At 37.5% G+C, this 19527-nt stretch overlaps 1 protein-coding gene across 8 annotated transcripts in view; it reads right to left on the reverse strand.

The window, feature by feature from the left end:
- Positions 1-19527, reverse strand: part of TRIP12 (thyroid hormone receptor interactor 12) — an 81244-nt gene that overhangs the window by 15256 nt on the left and 46461 nt on the right. For 5 of the 8 annotated variants that reach the window (XM_077785657.1, XM_021536975.3, XM_021536970.3 and 2 more), the window contains 25 exons: positions 19328-19433; positions 17909-18045; positions 16914-16997; positions 15480-15575; positions 14351-14499; positions 14007-14042; positions 13827-13922; positions 13303-13395; positions 13001-13162; positions 11360-11428; positions 11098-11263; positions 10276-10393; positions 9984-10140; positions 9523-9676; positions 8775-9003; positions 7953-8071; positions 7149-7356; positions 6091-6191; positions 5796-5970; positions 5278-5419; positions 4229-4420; positions 3426-3577; positions 1473-1645; positions 959-1032; positions 642-841 (listed from right to left, as the gene is read on the reverse strand). In XM_077785657.1, the coding sequence (XP_077641783.1) occupies positions 642-841; positions 959-1032; positions 1473-1645; positions 3426-3577; positions 4229-4420; positions 5278-5419; positions 5796-5970; positions 6091-6191; positions 7149-7356; positions 7953-8071; positions 8775-9003; positions 9523-9676; positions 9984-10140; positions 10276-10393; positions 11098-11263; positions 11360-11428; positions 13001-13162; positions 13303-13395; positions 13827-13922; positions 14007-14042; positions 14351-14499; positions 15480-15575; positions 16914-16997; positions 17909-18045; positions 19328-19433 (3388 nt within the window). The remainder of the gene's footprint in view (positions 1-641; positions 842-958; positions 1033-1472; positions 1646-3425; positions 3578-4228; positions 4421-5277; positions 5420-5795; positions 5971-6090; positions 6192-7148; positions 7357-7952; positions 8072-8774; positions 9004-9522; positions 9677-9983; positions 10141-10275; positions 10394-11097; positions 11264-11359; positions 11429-13000; positions 13163-13302; positions 13396-13826; positions 13923-14006; positions 14043-14350; positions 14500-15479; positions 15576-16913; positions 16998-17908; positions 18046-19327; positions 19434-19527) is intronic. The other 3 variants (XM_021536976.3, XM_021536973.3, XM_021536974.3) reach the window with 2 other exon arrangements.

The following is a 19527-nucleotide window of genomic DNA, read 5'->3' on the forward strand; positions in this document are numbered from 1 at the left end:
AGAACAGTGCACTGGGACATGATCCAGCCTCTGAAGCAAAGTATTTCACAGGGAAGAAAAAACAGGGACCCTTGTGCTCGATGAACTGGAAGGAGAGAAGGTGAATGTATAAACAAAACCGCAACGTGATTGAGGTTAGAGTTAGGGTTAGGTTAGGTTTTGGCATTTTTTGGTTGCTGTTTTATGTGTTTTTATTTCTTTGCTTTTTTCTTTAGGACATTTAAATGTTCAGCATAGTCATGTGTCAATGCTTCATGCAAAGTATGGCCACAGAACACATTCATTTTCACAGCAATCAACTGGGAAAATCAGTGTAAAGTCGACCATTAGTTGTATACTGCACATCTCTACTGTTTGTAGCTAGTCATCTAACACTAAGAACAGTTCCTCCCCATCTAGCAGATATCATTTAAAATTCCCCATTTCTTGTTCACCAGCTTTACTCAGGAGCTCAAAAGAACATCAGGAGCTAGCAATGAATTCTTCTAAAATTTCAAGTATCTCAAGCAGATCAGGAAATTCAAAGTTACACATTTTTCAAAGAAATAAAAAAGAAGACGGACACTTACATTCCAAATTTCGTGATGTATATACATTTAGTAAATGGAGAAGTTATTCCTGGATTTCTCCAGGCATCTTACCAAATGGTGTGCGTTTTTGTCCAAATCCCAGCTCTTCCCAGTGGGTTGCTTTCATCATCTGTAGACTCCCTCTCTTCCTCAGCTTGTAAACTGTACTGCCTGACTGCTTGGTACACAGTCATATTGTATGGCAGCAAATGATCTCCAATGTAAAACTGCAATCTATGTCTCACATTCCCTGAATTTAAGAATTGAGCAGCCTGAACAAAAAAAAAAACAAAAAAACCCGACCATACAAGTTAGGAAACTTGTTGCATAGCTTTTCTTTAAGGCCCTCTCCACACTACCCTCCCTGTACTCCCAGAGCAAAAGCTTACCAAAGATTCATCTATTTCCTCATCTGATCCATCATCATCACTATCTTCATCATCTTCTCTAACTCTTCCATAGCCTGAGGCAAGAGAGACATCCTCATTTACTTTTTTTCATGAAAAGGTAACAATGCTTTGGCACTCTGTTATAACTCCTAAAACTTTTAAAACAGTTCCAAAAATGTATCAGTTAAAAACAGTAAGATTCAGAACTGCTAGAATAAATTTCAGTATCAACACCTGGCATCAAAACTGCCAAGCTACAGCCAGTGTGACAGTAAAGTAGTAATACTTCTGTTAGTATTTTGACTGAACTGTTTACCACAGGGAACCGTTTGTCCCAGAAAAGGAAGATTCACTACAGCTTTAATCTCCTTCCTTGTGAGCAAGGTATCTTCATAGGTACCCCTCCATTCATCTTCAGCATAATCCTCATAGGTTTTTACAGACTCTACACTGACAGCTGGAACTATTAAAAAAAAAAAAAATGCAAGTGACTGTGTAATAAATAAATAAATACCTCTAACTACAAGGTATCTTTCAATGGCTTGTACCAAAGCCAGAGGATCAATCTTCACAGGTCCACCTTTCCACTGTTTCACATTAGCACAGTCTGGATGTCTTTGCAGTTGGCATTTTAATTGATGTGTATTGAAGAATTTTAAAGCTTGGGATCCTCTGTTAAGAGAAAAACTCAAAATAATTTGTGAAAAAAGTTGCTACACAAAGAAGCTAATAACCATAATCGCATTTAAAATGCAGTAGAATAGGCTTATACATGCATTTACAATTTTACTTCTTTAGAGTATTATTTGTCAGACTATTTCTCTAAAAATAAGCTAATGTGGTTTGGATAAAAAGTTTTCTTCTACAAGAACACCAGTATCCAAGTTGAACAAAATCTGGAAGCTACATGAATTGAGAGAAAGCCCAGCTTGAGGTCTGATTACAATATGGCTTATACTGACCATCTTTGAAATGTGAAGTAGTTCAGTGGTCAGCTGATGGCACAAGAGATTTAGAGCTGTGCTTATGTACAGTGCAACAAGGATCAGAAAACAGGCATGGAAAATGCAGTATTCATTTAAACAGATTATTTTCAATAAGGACCCAAGGAGAAAACCTGAAAGCTCCTCTATTTTTTTCTTGCCAAAAATAGTCTTTATATACATTCCACCTCAAACTATCAATATTCAAGCTAGCTGATTTTATACAACAAGCCTCTTATCTTGAGCTGCTTCTATTTCCAGGTGCTAGTAAAAGACTACCAAAACTTAGTGCTTCAAAATCCTCATTGACATAATCCACAGTCAAACAATGCTACAGCACTCTGGCTTCTTATGTTTCATTTTCTATCAAAAAGAATAGCAAGATTTTGCTTCTGTGATTAGCAGCTATTTAATTTTGGTAGTTATCCCACTCTTTACAAAAATAATGTACATAAGGAAGTATTCTGAGATTACAGAGCACATACTGTTTGCAGAAGTCAGTACAGAGACAATTTCTTCTAATAAGATATCTGTGTACTGCATTAATTCCCACTGATTTTAAGCTTCACAAAATACAAGTACTGAATTTTAATGTTTGTTAGATTAATGCTACAGCGTGAGGCTCCAATACATCAATTTAAATGGCTGTTGCATAACCATTAATGAAAAAAAAAACTATCCATGCTACCTTACTACCTGAAACATAGAAGACCTTTGGCATTTCTAACTTTAAAGAGTTTCCAAAAATTGATTTTCAATGCTCCTCCTCTCATGCTGAGCTTTTAGCCAGCACCAAAAAATACTTTCAAAACTTATGTGCAACTGTACTGAAACAAATTCACTGTTACATAATAAGTAGAAAGTAGTGTTGATATACTGAAGTATAGAAAAGAAATTGCAGAAACAGGTCTTTACTCATTCAGATTTGTTACTTAAAACACAACTACCAAGCTGGATTCCAAATTTATTCTGTATCTTAAGACTCAGGGTAGGCCTACAGCTATTTTAAACTCTATTGACAGCCAAGATTTATCACTTAATCCACTAACATCCTAGAGAACAGAACCTAGATGAATAATGAAGTAGAGCACTGTAATACACTCTCTGCAATTTAATTACTCTGCTAAAAAAACATCAGTGTTCAAGCAATAGATTGTTTCTTTCCAGTATTTGTTACATGGGGGCAAGGAAGACTTTTGGATTTTTAAAGGGTAAATTTAGAGATTGTATTTGAAGTTTATCTATCACCCCCAGCTTAAGTGAAACAAGTTTCAAGACTGTAAGCAAACATTTAGTAAAACATTCCATCTTCCATGGTCTAAAAAAACCGTGTCATTGCTTTTTATTTTAACAGGGTCACAAGTTGCCATTACCTCCTCTTATAATTCTACTTCTATTTGTACTTGTCCTTTTAGTGTTGTTTGAAACAAGCTTTAGAAAACAAAAGCTTTCAACAAAACTGTTACCTGAGCATTAATCCTTACCTGCTCCCTGTTCCATTTCCACTAGGGAAGTCATGCACTTTAACAGGAAATTGTTCCATCTGACTGAGGCAGTTGTTCATTTTATGGACTAATGCCAACAAAGGTGCATTTTCTAATGGCTCTAATCTTCCAAGGGGCTCTTCTCCAGGAAGCTGAAATACAGTCCAGTCTTTAGTTAGCTGCTTGAATTAAAACATCCTAAACAATTTATACGTTAAATTAAAAATCCAAAAATAGCAGCAGTATCAGGATGAGTAAATGACACAAGTTTATGAAAGACCTGTTTCAAAAAAGGCACTCTCCTCTCCTGCTTTCAACTGAATAGCCCAACAGATTTTCAGCATTCACCTTTAACCATGAACAACAAGCTTTTTGGAAGTTTTAGTTATCTGCTGTCCTCTCTTCTACTTCAAATTTCTTCCTTTAAAAACAGAACACTAGTTTCTTGCAGTATTTAGTCCTAAGTGATAATATTACTATCCAAATTCTTTCCATATCAACTTCTTAAAAGACAAAAAACTTTTAAGCTGTTCAAGACTCAGACAATTGGCCATTATGGCATTTTTTCCACTGCTGTGTGGAACTTTCTGTAATTACAGGTTGCTCAAAAAAGTTCATGACCTACAAAGACACTGAACAATGTCAAAGTTGCAGTGTTATACAACTTAGATATAAACAAAACATTCTTTCTGTATTCTACCTTTAAGATAAGGTCAACTTAGAGACTCTCAGACGGCTTTTTGAGAAAGAAAATTTGAGAAAACAATGACTAAGAATGCCAAAAAATAAACAAGGAAACTTACTGGAGAAGAAAAAAATACATGAAGAAATCTTTTCAATCTGATATCCCTGCTAACAGCATCTTTTTCACTTTTAGATGTCAAATAGAGCAGCAGTTGTTTAACAAACCCACTATGCTGGATTTCAAATGAGGAGACGTCAGATTCCGAGACAATGCTACGGATTTCTACAAGGCACTCTGTTCCACCATCCACCTGAAAAATATGAAGGGTGTTTTACTACCCAGGTATTACAGCTTATGAAATGCTAGCTCTCTTTCTACTGCATGGAACAAGCTCTAAAGGGTAGGTGCAAAAAAGGAAAGTCTGGAATATATAGTAACTCAATAGAAGCAGCAATGCAGGGCAAATAATATGAGGATAAGCATGTCTCTGTTCAAGGGGAGAGACTACTGGCAACATCTATATTTTCTCTACTTTGAGAGAAATACAAGGTCTCATTTCCATCTTATGCAAGGTAAAGATAAGCTCCAAGAAGGGGAGTTTTCTGTTTGGAAAAAAAGCCACTAACAAACTCAGATCGCTGTATGTTTTACATGACATCTGTGTGGGAGAGAGGAGGTGGGAAAGTTCTGTATTTTAACAACTGCTCAGATCAAAGCACAAAACACAGCTCAGCTCTTGTGCTGGTTTAGAATGTACATGTTTGGACCTCCTATCAAAGACCACAACTGTCTGAAAAGCAAGGCTGAAGTTCTTGACATGCTACCACATTTACCCCAATCTGTATTTCTTCTATAATTTTTAAAAAATGCTGCTTCTCTCTCCTTCTCCCCCCAGTCTCAAAGTTCTTACTACATTGGTATTGTTCTTTAAGAATAAAGTTGATCCCTGACACTTAACTGTAGAACTTTTGAATTTGAAATGCTATGCCAATGACACATTGCTAGGACTGGTCTTTTATCATAAGTGGTGTGTGTCACAGCGTACACACTCATTCTAAAAAATTACTCCAAGTCATAATGACTCATAAGTCAAGGCAACAAATTACTGGCCCCCACTCTAAGTACAAATAACTGCCCCCCACTCTAAGTAAGTTTGCCACTTCTAACCTGGAGGTTGAGTTGTTCAGTTGCAGTGCAAAGTCTCTGTAATACATTTAGTGCAGGATTGCTTCCATCCATGTTTTCAGAACTAAAGTAATGTTCTACAAATTTATGGGCTTGCTCCTTAATCCAGCCCTTAATTTTTTCTCTGTAAAGAAGCACACAAAAGGCATTTAGCCACACTTAGCATCTGCATACATCAATGTTACAAGTAAATACAGCCCAAGTATGATTCTCTCCATGCTAAGCAGCAGTCACAGAAAACCCTTTGCTTTTACTCCAACACCATCAAGTACTTTCCTCTACAGATCACTTCTTGCATTGTTTTTCTCAGTTCTCCAATTTTTCCCCACCATGCAACTTTAAACTATTCACATGTTATTTTCTCTACTTTAATTTCTTGATTTTTTTTCCCAGAATTTTTTAAACTGTGGTTAAGCTCCAACTTGTTTGTAGCTGCTACCTAATCACCTGAACATAGTCAACATCATGTTACAAGTACTGTGATTTTTTTGTGTGTGTACCTGTTATTGGAAATGGTATCCTTGGAAGCAGCCCTTGCAAGACCACTTACTCCTGCTGTTCGTGCTGGTTCAATATTATTACTGTTGGACTGTGTGCTTAATCTTCCCCATGTTTTAGGATTTAAACTTGCCAAGAAAGATGATTTAGGAGACTGTGTAGTTGTAGGGCTTTTAGCTGGAGGAAGTAAAGACAAAATTTAAGAGAATCAAGAGGTTTATCACAGCTAGCTCTTTCTGCAGTTTATAAGCTCACTCTAAAAGGAGATAGAAGTATTATATGTTCAGAATTATTTACCTTGATTGTCTACTTTGTCATCATCTCTTGGAGGGGAGTATTTTGGTCTCCTTGGCCCTCGTTTTGGCAGTCTTTTTCTCTTTAGAACATCACTCAGTCGTCTGTCCAAATTTAAAAATAAAGTTACTTATTTCCACCCACAAATATATATTCATGTACACACCCCTCCCTCAGTTTAAGATACATCTCCCATCTACTTCCTTGAAAATTAAAGAACAGTTTCCATCCCATAACAAGAATATTCACTAACTCCATCCAGAAAGAGTTTTGCTGGCTGTTATCTATTATGAGCAGCCAAATAGAGCCAAAAGTGACACTAAACAGAGGTTTCTCATGATTTTCATACTTTAATTTGTGTAACCATTTGTTCATCCATTTATTTGAATATATTTAAAATGAAAAAAAACCTCCACAAATCTCTACTAAATAAACACCAACCAACATTGGATATTTGACATGCCTCCCCTACAAAAGCACAGAAAACACTTCAACGATCTGTGGCATTTCTACTCATCAATCACTACACTTCACATGTTCACATGTTTAAATTCTTGTTTAAAGTGACAAATATTTGACCTTTAAAATAAGAGCAAACTAGTAATATATTCCTACACTGTATTTAATTCTACAAGTGTTCAAAATTATTGCCTTCCAACAAAATTTAAGGATAATTTATTTTTTCTCCAGTCTCCAGCAGAAAGGAATCATGCCCCATAGCTCTGAAAGAATCACTGTCCTCAACAGTTAGAAGAAACTACAAGCTGTTGCTTTTGACAGTCTCCCGAAACAGAAAATTATTTAATGACCTATCAGGTCACTGTTTTTTTCCTCTTTTAAACACTTAATATAAAATGCATCAAAACTACCCATTGAAAAATTCAACACCACTCCAATTTAGTTTCTTTAAAGGAAAATACCACAGTGAAATGCAGCTGATAATGTGGGCAGCCCATGTCACCCTAGACATCTTTGTTTAAAAATAAGTTAAGAAAAACCCAAAACCCCATAAGAAAGCACCAAAGCTAGAACAAAGACTACTCTTCAGGAAGTCCACTTACCCCTGTGGGCTCAGATCCAAGGAATCCTCCCGGCTGTGCTGCAAGCTGGGAGAGCCCAAATCTGCAGCTGCGTTGCTGGCAGCAGTGGCTGTCCCAGTACTTATGGTCGTAGTGGTTCCCAGCGTTCCTGATCCATTAGTGCATACTTTTGGGGGGCTTGTGAGCAAAGCCTCAGACTCTGCCAAGTTTTTCACTTGGTGCATCACCCCTTTGAGAAAGAAGAGATTTTTGTTTGGTGGGTTGGTCTGGGGTACGGGGAGAGGAGGGGGTGGTAGAGACATGGTGGCAGGAGCAAGGGTGTTTGAAAATGTAGAACTGTTACTTGAACCTCTGTTTTGACTACGGCTGTATTTGCTAAACTCACCCATCAATACTAAGCTTTAAAAGCAGTTCAATCTTTCCTTCAAAAAGTTAGCCTACATAGTTTAAAAATAAAAAAATAGAGCAGTATGAACAGTAGCTAAAAAAATTCCAAGTGTAAAGACCAGTACAAAGACTTCCTGCCAAAGATTCATCAGTTTTCTCTACTAAGACTTCCCATGTAATTTCAGTGAGCTATCTTCAGCCTAAGTGAGTTCACTAGTATCTAGTAAGCCTGTACAAACTTGCTTCAGAGTCTGTAAACACAAGCTCATTTCCTCAGGAGTCGGGGCCAGCTCCTCCCTAGTAGTATGAGGACTTCTTGCACAGGCCTACCTTTATTATTCAAGAACAATATTCAATTTTTACAGCTTGGGGAAAGTGAACACACATTTTAAAAATACTACATAAAGAGATGAAGAGGAAAAAGAAACCATGATTTACCTTCTCTTCTGAAGTAAACACTAAAAATGTCAGGTAACTTTTGCATTAAAATCTCTGCCATCTGCAGGGCTCCAACCACTATCTTAAGGTCTTGACTTGACAGCATGGAGGCAATATGACTAAAACAGATAATTTATCAGAATTAGCTTTGTGGTTTTTTAGCTGAGTTTTTCTTTTTAAATCAAGTCAGTTCATCTTGCATACACAGCACTGGAGACTGAAAGCAAATAAATTTCATAGTGCTTTTATAAAAGCTATAAATGAAAGGACTGAAACAGTTCTCTTCCTACCTACATCACTTTTACCAAGTTCTAACATAGCATAAAGGAGAGAGTCTTTTATAAACACAGGGTTCTGGAACTTGGTACTGTCTATGAAAAACTACTTGGTTTATTTTCCAGCTGCATCCTCAGATCCCCAACTTTATGTGTAACGTGTAGCAGAGATTTCATGAATAAAACTTAGCAGTTGAATGCTATTAGTGTCTGTTATTGTTCACATTGTATTACCTCAAAAAAGTTATCTTGCCCTCAGAATTTCAAAGGCAAGTTTTAGAAATCAGAAAACCAATAAAGGTAACATTTGACACTTCTAATACACACAGCCAGAGGCCACCTAGGTTTCTAGTAAGAATGTCTAGTGTTGGCAACTACTACAAAATCTATGATGCAAAAAAAAATCCTGCAGAGCTGGCAGCCTCAGCTTTTAGAAAGTAAGACCTCAAGAATCATTTTCCCCTGAAAAAGATGATTCAAAAAAATAATCATAAGTTTGAGCTATAAGCTCAAACTTAGTTTCATTTGCAGCAGTTAAAGAACCCACCTTGAAACAGCATGATTTTTCAGCACATCCTTCAGAAGTTCAGCATCAGCAAAATAAATTATCCTAAGAATTGCTCTAAGGCACTTGTGTCTAACAGCAGGTCCAGCTGAAGAACTATATACTTCATAAAGAACACCAAACAGTGTTTTGATAAAGGATTTTGCCAGTTCTGGGTCCTCTTTCATTAACTGTGCTCGAGCATCATCCTTCTTCAATTCCGAATGTCCACCTGTGGGAAAGAGCGCAATGAATCAGTGGACAGACCTTTGCATCTCTGCTCTCATTATTACTTTATTTTGTTAACACTGATTCAATTCAGCTCTCAATTTGAGAAGATAGAATTCAAGAACCAGAAGTCAAAGTAAGAAACCTCCTCTTTCAAGGAGTTTAATCTTTTTTTCTTCAGTTTTCTTATGTATTTCTGTATAACAGTAAGAAGCCCTCACAGAGTCTTCCTTAAATGAAAGAGTTATACAAATAGAACTGTTTCAGAAATCCCAAGTCAGGAACACCCCAGCTCCCTTCCCAGTTCACTACATTTTCAGGTCTGAGGAGTTTACATGTTAAAAATCACACATGTCAACAGTACTCATTTTGTTATGAAATTTTCTTCATTCATGTACATCAGAATAGTTTGATGTTCCACAGAAGCAAAAAGAAATTTATTAGGTAAGAAGTAAACAGCTGCACAACCCAGCATATATTAGCCACAGCTAGAGAGCCCAGGTGTTTCCTGAGCTGTACTTACTAGTGTTTGTACTGGCTAAAGGGTTTGGTTTTCGCTGAATGGCACGAGCTGTTCCAGTATCCTCATTTATTTGCTGCATAGAGTTAAAATCAATAGTATAGACACGCCCAAGCGTAGACAGGCTTATCTCATCCTCACCAACCTGATGAGCTGCCTAAAATCAAGGAAGAATTTAAAGTTAAGAAATCCCTAATAAACAGAAAGCTATATGAAAGGTGAGGAGAGGGGTAGCACAATAGGAAAAACAGAGACAGAAACTCAGTAAGAACAGCAAATAAGTGATTTGGTATGGCTGAACACCAAAATAGTGCAATAATACAGCAGGATGTTTGAGGAAACTTGTGTTTCTTACTTAGAAAGATCAAGAGTGGTATTTTTAAAGACAGAGAAAGCACTCAATTCCCTATACAACCGCACGCAGATTTGAAAAGCATCACCACACAAATGTGTGGAATTACTACCTCTATTATTCGACTATCAATCCTGTTATATGGATGCCAGAGACCCCTGTCATCTCGCCATTGCCATATTGCACCATCTGTATTTTGTGCATTTCCTTTCTTTAGCATAGTATCAACAGCAAAGATTCCCTCTTTTGGCAGGCAAGGCATCAGTTCACTGTAAAGGACATTAAAACAGTATTTTACTAAAAGTATACAATCAAGTCCATCTAAGGTGAAAACTGTTTGCCTTAGTGAAGTGAAGGATTTTAATTTACCAACCACACCCAAAACCTAGGACTGCAAGACTTACCATATAAGAGAAGTTAGTTCATAAAGTTCTTGAGGACTTCGTGGAACAAGGTCAATTTGATCTTGACAACTCCCATTTGAGGCTCCACAAAGGAGGAAGTGAAGTGTTTCTGCAATATCTATAAAAAATTATTATTCATGAGACTACCTGTATCAAATATGGATTCCATTTTCTGCTGGACACTACACAGAAGAGATAGTTACTGCCCAAAGCAAACAGATTGGACTATAGGACAAAAGTGTTTCTTTGAATACCAAGAAACGTGTTTGTTCTCAGGTCTGGGGTTTGTGGTTTTTTGGGCTTTTGTTTTTTTCCTTTAAGGGACAACTAGGGGAGAAATACCACTCAATATACAAGATACAGAAGACAACAGGGAAAGATACAGGGCAGTTGAAGAGGTCAGTCAAAATTTGTGAGATGGAACAAAGAAAATAAGTGACAACTAAGACAGCTCTACAGCAGTTACTTTTGTTAATGCTTTCCCCTAGAAAAAGTACTTAAAGCACATTGTTCCCCCACATGGTAACAACTAAGAAAATTATTCAGCTTGTCTTGGAACGAGAATAGTTTGTGCAGCCAATTCAGACTCAAAATTAGATGAGCACTGCAATGACAACAGCTAGGACTAGGAAAAAGGATAAAAACTCCTCTGGACAAAAGCTTTCAACAAGTTTAACTCAACTTTTTATCTCAGAGGAAACACAGTAAGAGAAAAGTTGAAAGAACAGACTATTTATATAATCAAAAGTGCATGGAGGTCCATACTGACTGTAAGCATTAACATGAACAGGCCCCCTAGAACATGGAAGAGTAAGAACTCACTTTGCTTCATAAGCTGGACTGCAAGTGTGGGGCAGTTGGAGCACATCAGGGAGAACATGCGCACCACCATGATGAACATTCCTGAGCTCAGGATAGGAGGCGTCACAACCAAGAGCTGCTGGATATTTGTTAACAAGTCCTTGGAAGCAACCTGCTGCAGCAAGTTCTTCGAGGAGGAAACAACAAAATGGGAACCATTAGCCCTCAAGAGAAACAGGGTTGGTGGAGAAGAAAGCAGAAATGCACCCCCATCCACTCTTACCTCTTCATGCTGGAAGTTGTCCACTAGCCGAGCAAAACACAGACAAGTGCTTTCAACAGACTTTTTGTCCTGTTATAAGAAAGTTTTGTTAAAATTGAAATATTTTAACTTGCATTACATGCTGTCATTTTGAGGCATTCATAAAATTTCTCTAAAAGGGCCAGTCTAATCACATTTTACAGAACATTACAGCTCTGACTTTTAAACACACTGACAGTCTAAACTGACCTCCTGACACAGCTGTGCTTCCTACATATTCCCTGGGAATACACCCCCCTACTTGCAACACAAACACCTTTAGGGACCTTTAGAGATTAGTAAATTGGTCTACAATTGTCTTTCTGGATTCCGCAAGGAGGAAACAATAGGGAAAAGCTGAAGTAACAGGAGTTATAAGGTAATAAGCAGGAGTGAAGGATACTGTTCTACAGACTACATGAAGCCTGATTTTGATATTATGCAGCACAGACAACACAGCAAATTCAAAGACACAATAAAGACTACCCTAAAAATAGATCTAGTTGAAAGTTCAATGAAATGCTCAAAAAAGTTCACCTGAACATAAAACACTAACTGTAAGGGTAGCTGACCACTGGAAGAGGTTAGCCTGAGAGATTAAGCCTCCTTTCTTAGAGATACTTAAAAACAGAAAGAAACATCATCTGGATATGCTCCTGGGCAATCTGCTCTAGCTCAACTTGAAAGGGAACTAGGACTAGGTAACAAGGCTCTCTTTCAACCTCAACTATTCTGTTAAGAGTTAACTCAGGATTCTTTTCCAGAAAATTTCCACTTCAAAATTTCTTGAAATCTTACTTTGGTGGGTTGTAGCTTCTCTTCAGAGATCAGGATCAGTACTTGTCCCTACTACTGGTGAGAATGGTGCTTCCTGTTTCTAGAGTACAATCTAAAGCTGTCATTTGGCTTCTTAGAAGCTGCCTCAAAGATTCAAGCAGTCTTTCAGCAAGATGATGTAGGCAAGAACAGCATAAGAATACACAAAACCGTTACCTGGAAGCTTCCAATTTGTTGCATTTGTTAACAAACAAAATATTTCTCCTTTTTCATCTTTTTAACAGGGATCTGACAACCAAGCTGATCACCAGAAATCTCTTTTGGTGCATCAGTTATTCTAAGTGCTCATTTATAAACACAACAGCACTGCAGGATATGTAGCCCTTAGGAGCCCCTTGATTTCAGATTCATAACTTCCAACATTGTACAAAGGAGGAACTTTTTGAAATGCCATAAAGCACAAACCCACAAAAATTGAAACTGAAGGTGTTCTGATTTAAAGTGGGAGAGAATGTTGCAACCCATCTGTTAAGAAAAAATAAAACCAGTAATGCTACTGGACTTCCCCTTACTGATGTCCTTGTTCTTATAAGGACTATAAAACCATTACTCATGCTTTGAGTTAAAGCACTCTATTTGTCTTGTTTTATAAAATGTGACACTTACAGAACCAGAGAAGGTCCATATGTACATTGGTATATCACAACCTGACAGTATGGAAACTTGAAGTCAATCATCACCTTGCAAATGCAAATAATGCACAGCAAAGAACCAAGTATATGGAGACATCTTTAAACTGTTTTCAGACCAAAATCAAAATATTCCATTTTTTTAACAGCTTCTTACCTGATGGGTTAATCTTTGTGTTAGCAGTGGCAAAGAGTCTGCTACAAAGTGAAACTCATCAGGTGTTATACTCTGGCAGCAGTTGGCAGCAATAGCTAGTGCATTCCTTTGTGCATTTATACTGAAGAATTCCAGATACAGCAAACAGTCTGCCAACCCACCCTACAACAAAACAAACAAACATTTTCAGTCTCAGTACTGCTGAAGTTGAAGAAAGTTGTTTTCTTATTTCATCTTCACAGAAGATCACCAAGATGTAGAGCTGGCAGAGGCAAACCTGCCTTTTTTTTGGTTTTACTTACTGCCTGTAGAATAGCTTTACTGTGCCTGCGTGACAACATCTCCAGGGCTGTAAGCGCCTGCTCTGCCACATCAATGCACTGGATAACTTGCAGCTACAAGAAAACAAAAAGCTTGTATATCAACTTCTAAACTGATTTTCAGAAATAATCATCTTGATTAACACTCTGACATACAGCCTTTACTAAGACACACATGCTAATGAAGCCAACTCTGACCAAGCCTGACAGTTTAAGGCTACTTCAGCCATGGAGCGACTCCAAGGGGCAACAGCTCATTTATTTACACATTTTGTATGTCTGCTACACCAATCCAAGAAAACCTCAGTGAAGGAGAGAGCACTTTTCAGTAGGGGTGGGAGCAAAGATTAGACCTGGCTTTAGAAGCTTCTCATGCAATTTGTATTATCTTGTAACTTTATCTTGTAATGAAAAGAAACCCCTATCTTAATGGCATTTCCTAAAGTTAAAATAAACTATATAATCCCCTCATGCTGTTTTTTTTCAGTGTTTTCATTTCATTTTACCTTTTCCAAGAAGACAGGAATTGCATCTACCACTACAGCAGATGATCTGGGAAGTGCTTCCATCATGTATGTTAAGGCCCGACATGCATGATTCATCTATTAAATATACAGATATTTGATTTTAAGTTCCAATAACATTTTAATATTGCAAAAGGTCCTTAAATATTACAAACTACTTACAATGTCAAAATTGTGCTCCATCTGCAGCAGTGTTATCTGTTTAAAAAAAAGATATTGTTTGTTTAGAAAAATGTATCTAGATATCATCATAAAAAGGGCACAAATCACTACTGTAGCTTTTGACTCAGGATTTTCAATGTTAGTAAGAATTCCAAAAGAAACACTGCCTATTCTTGAGCTATTAAAAAATTAATAGACTACCAAAATTTAGCAAAACATCCTCTCAAAACCAAGACAGATACATACACACAAAGATGACAATATAAATAGTGATTATTTAATATAATCAAAACATTGAGTGAAATATTATATCCTCCAACAGAAATCTGAGATTAAATCTTTACCAAAGCTGGTACAACACTCTTGACTGGAAATCCTCCTAATGTTTCTTCATTTCCCATAACCAACAGCTGGCACATCTCAATCACTGCCTGTAGTTGCTGACTTTCATCAGTGGCTTGGAGACCTTGTAAAAGCTGCTGAGCTTTAGAACCTAGATATCCAGAAAAAAAATTAGGAAAAAAGGTATTAGAAGGTGTTCAAGGGATCTGTTATGCTATACTTCTGCCAGAGTGGAAGACCAGAGATAGTTTGTTTTCCTCTGTATTTGTAGTTTCATTTCCTTTCCCTGTCATAAAAAGGGGGAATAGGGAAGGGAGACAAAATCTCACTGTTGGCTGCCTTTCCAGTGCAGACTGGTCAGCACAGGGAGTCCGCCACACTGCTCAGCACAGCCATCTTGCCAACCTACAGCAGGTGCCAGAACCCAAACCATCCCACCTTTGTGCAGCAAAGGACTTTGCAACATCCCCCAGTTAATACAGCACATGGAGCACCCATGAGACCCCATCCTCTTCTTGGCATGCAGTGTAACAGGCTGCCTCTGGCTCTCCTGGGAAGCCAGGCTTGGACTGGAAGGTGCACATCTCATCCAGCTGCATAGCGCAGACCTGGTGCAACAAGTCTAAGGACCCACGTTCTCACTGACACCACGACTGAAGGAAATCCATTCTGTCTGAAACCTAAGACACTTTTGAAACTAAAACCAATGTAACTTAGAACTGACATCTACTAACTGTTGTAAAACTAGCTTAAGCATTTGTTTAAAGCTAGCAAAAAACCCAAGGGGGTTGGAGAGGTCTTTTGTTAAGCAGCCCATCATGCAAAAGAAAAATATAAGGAAGGGGTAAAAAGGCAAGAACCCTCCCTTCCCCACCTAGAAGGGAACATTGAGATGCCCCAAAAAAGAAAAGCAAAGAAATATAGCTAAGGCAAATTTTTCTTCCTTAAAGGAAGACAAGCAAATGAAAATTCTTGACAGGTGGTCTAGCACTATCATGACATACAAGTCTCCAACATGTACAATACTATATTAAACTATGAAGCTAATACAAATATTAGATTTACTATTGGCTGAATTCTACTAGTCTGGAAGTGGAAAGAATTAAGTCAAATTAGACAAACTTTGCTTACTAGCTCCACTTCCAATTGTCCTGTGGAAGAGCTGCGACATCCGAGGACCAAGAGGGCCAAACAGGTGAGGAGGAAGACCCCTAGCCTCTAATAGAGCTAAAAGCAAACAGAGGATAACAGCCATTGTCAAAGCTTCTATGTATATTTTAAAAAGCTTAAATTCCGTGATGTTATCATTTAAGACTACTAGAATGTTGATACTTTAAGAGTTAAGAATTAGATGATTGCAGCTACCTTGATTTTGAAAAAACACCAAAAGATGACCTTATAGGAACAAGTAACTAATTTTTGTTTGTGTCAGAGCAGTAAGGTCCTTTCTGAAGTTACCTGCTGAGTTTGCACAGCTGTGTGTATTCTTGTCTACTAAACTGTTTTAAACCTAGAGCCAGAGCAGCAGATACATCAGGCTGTCATTTCAAATCTGAACTCAAACTACACAGGATAGGTTAAGGTTATCTTCGTTTTCAGGACCTGCATGCACTACTACTGTGAAAAAAATGGCACTGAAAAAGAGGTTCAACAGCTTTATTCAACAGCTGATGAGCAGCAGAGGGAAAAACTCTGGTATGTATTAGCAGGTTTCTTTTTTGATTGATTTTCAACACTTTACAGTACTGCTTACTTAAGCTAAACTAAGTGGGTGATTCTGGTTTTTATTGTAGCAGCCATGACTATTGCTGATCAATAAAATAATAAATAGTGAAAACCAATTTAGCCCAATGCATACCTATACTTACTGAGAACTATAAGTAAGTGAACTGATACTGACAGCACTCCCACATTAAATATCCATATTAACAAAAACCTGTCATTTGCAAGGGTGATCATGATCTCAGGACCCCCTGCAATGTAGCAGCAAAATCATTAGACCAGTTGCAGGACATGCATACTGAGTTTATACCTGTCATACTCTCTGGTTTTGTGAGACCAGGCTCCTTTAGCCCAAGCACAAAAGCAAGCATTTTAAGAACATTCAGACTTTTTTTGGTCAAAGCTTATAGCAACATGGGTATCAATGACAAGCACCAAAAAAAAAAGTTATCCAAAAGCAGGCAGAATATAGTAGGCCTAACCTACTCTCTAAACTTAAAACATGCTGGCAAAGAGTATGTTCATATTTGCGCTTACACACTTAACAGGACTAAGTTCTCAGTTCTCCCCCCCCACCCCCCTCCTAGAAAATCATCAGTAGTAGGGTATTACACACCATTTAAATGAATAAAGACACTATCCCACCCCCACTCCGGACATCCTTGCATATTTTGTGAATTAAGGCTTGTAAATCCCTACTTCAGAATTACTGTGAGCAAAAACACATTCACAGACAATGAAACAAAATACAGCCTTCCCACTTGAATGTCATACCAAATTTGTGTAGGTATGATTATTTATAGGCTAACAACCAAAAAAGTAAATTAGTGAAAACTTTTATACCTTGTAGTCTTCCCATCTCAGAATCATCTGACTCACTTTCTCCAGAAGTTGTCATACCTACAGCTCCAGCAACAGAACTAGAAGCTAAAGGAACAATAAAAGATTAATAAAAATTACAGTGTCTTTAAAGCCACAAAACTCACATCCAAAAAGGCTCTGCCATCAAAAGCACACCCTGCATTTAGTGCTGCCACCAGCAAACTCCTGTAAAACTTCCAATTTAAAACAGAGCAGTTTAGAGGACTAGTATTTTCCAAAAGCTGAAATGAATGGCTTTACCAACACAAGATAATAAAAAAAATACGGCTAAGTCCATAAAATTAAGTTTCAGACATATTTACCTGCATCCTTAATAAATGTGTACTTTTCTTAATTAAGGATTATGCTATACTTAGTTTCCATTACTGCTTTCTATACTGATTTAGCCACCTCTAAGCATAGAATGTTTAATATTTTCCACCATTTAGCATAATCACTGCATAGTTCCTTTGAACTCGCTAATTAGGACCAGATGATAAAATTATCATCTAACAGAACTGTGCAAATAACAGCATCCAACTGGTCACAAATTGCTCCAGTAACATATGCTTACAAATTCAACAGAAAATTCATAGAACATATGAGTAGTTTCAAAGCTTTTACAGGTAATGTGTGCCTTCTGTATTCTGAACACCTTGATGTCCTTTCAGTTGATGATATTTATGTAGCATCAGCTGAAGCTACTTTTCTTAAAAGTAGCAGAAGCTTAAAAGCTAACATCTGGATTACTGGATATAGTCTGGATACTACAAAAAAGCATAACAAACACAGCAAACAGCAAAAACAAAAAATCATGCACTAATGTAAGTATTCCTCTCACTCAAAAACTGTTCCAGCATTATTTACCACCTTAAATAATTTCTCTTCAGAACTTAATCCATTTGACTGTTTTTAAATGCAAGTAATTTTATACTAGCAACTATGCCAAAAATTCGTCAGATGGAATTCCTTCTTACCTGCAGCTCCCTGGGGAGGCTCATCTGTCCGTGCAGCTGAAGAGTTAACTCCATCCTGGTTGTTGTCAGGATCAGCCATCTTCTCCTGTCGGCGAGCTTCAGCTGCTCCTCTTTTGCCCAGGCCAGAGCCTCGCCGACTAAAGGTTCAAAAAACAAAGTTTCAGACCTTGTGAACTAAGATAAGAGATTTATTAGTATAAGTCTACTAAAGACTACATGTTTATGTATGTCACTGCCACAACATTGCACAAACGAGCAATTTGTGGAAGAATCAATCTTCATAAAATTATCAAACTTTTCTGTACACTCCCTGCCTTGCACCATGGCAGTGATTTGTTTACATTAAGGCATTACAGACAGGTCCTTACATGAAACATTTCAAGACAAGGCAGTGTACTAAAATATAACAGCAAAAATGAGCAAGCCTAAAGTGACTGTTAGTTATAAACCATATACAAATTTGAGAAAGCCAATGATTGAGTAATCGTCTTTAGAGGAAGTTCTGAACTACTGAAAGCAAGAAGAGGACTCTGACATTCAGCTTGGTTTTCAGAGTCAGAACAAGTTTGAAAGGATGAGCCTATTTAGATTTGCAATTTTAAACAGTACAGCCTCCATCACTACAAATACATTTGACTTCAAAGTAAACAGTCAAATTCAAATACACACTGACAACAAAATCAAGACTTCAGAAGTGGTTTTTTAATAGTGTGGAAGAGGGAAAAGAGGATGTGCTAGAAGTACTAAACAGTCTAGGCATAAGAACAAAAATAAAGCTTGTTAAGGCCTCCTACATTTAGCCCCACAATATATGCAACTACAAAAGTTTATTGCATCACAGGATACATTAACTCTCCCCTCCCATTTAATCTACCAGCTGTCTAAAATTACTAATTCAGAACTACTTCTCCTCCTACTTCTACTACCAAGTAGTACATTAAGTACTTAGATGCAGTTCAGATGAAACTGCTGGCAAGCTGAGTCAGCTTAACAGTGCACCCTATTAAAACTGAATCCTGTATGGTACCATGAAGTCTTATTTTTCAAAACAATTATCTCTTTCACTATTCATGACAGACAGTAGTCCAGCACTATTGTCTGTGTTAAGTAAGCAGTTCAGCACTACTGGCTGTGTTCTTAAACACCTTTCTAAGGACAGTATTACTTAGGTTGTGATACTGGCTTTGGCTGTTTCTCTTCCTCCACCTCCACAGCTGAGGGACTTACTGGAAGTCTGATGGTGACAAATTCTATGTGCTATCCATAACACCGATGTACAGAGTAAACCAGCAGACCTGAAAAGCTACAGCTATATTTACAACAGCCAAGTCAGAGACAGCCAAGGCAAATTTTCATGTATGGAAATTACATGAATACCAACTCACTGTAGTAATCAAGTTTCCTTTCTGTAAGTTTTACCTGGTGCTAGCACAGGAGCCCGTGGTCTTTTGCCGTGTGCTCCGCCGTAAACTGGGGAGCTCAGCAGGTGGTGATTCACTGCGCTTCTTTGTAGATTTTCTTAGACCTATGCAATACGTAAAGAATTTAGAGTACATCAGTCTTTAAATACACAGCAATTCTACAAATAAATTAAACTTTTGTGTACAGGAAACCTCTGT

This window comes from Lonchura striata, chromosome 10, assembly GCF_046129695.1.
Source record: "Lonchura striata isolate bLonStr1 chromosome 10, bLonStr1.mat, whole genome shotgun sequence".
In the NCBI taxonomy this organism is placed as follows: domain Eukaryota; kingdom Metazoa; phylum Chordata; class Aves; order Passeriformes; family Estrildidae; genus Lonchura; species Lonchura striata.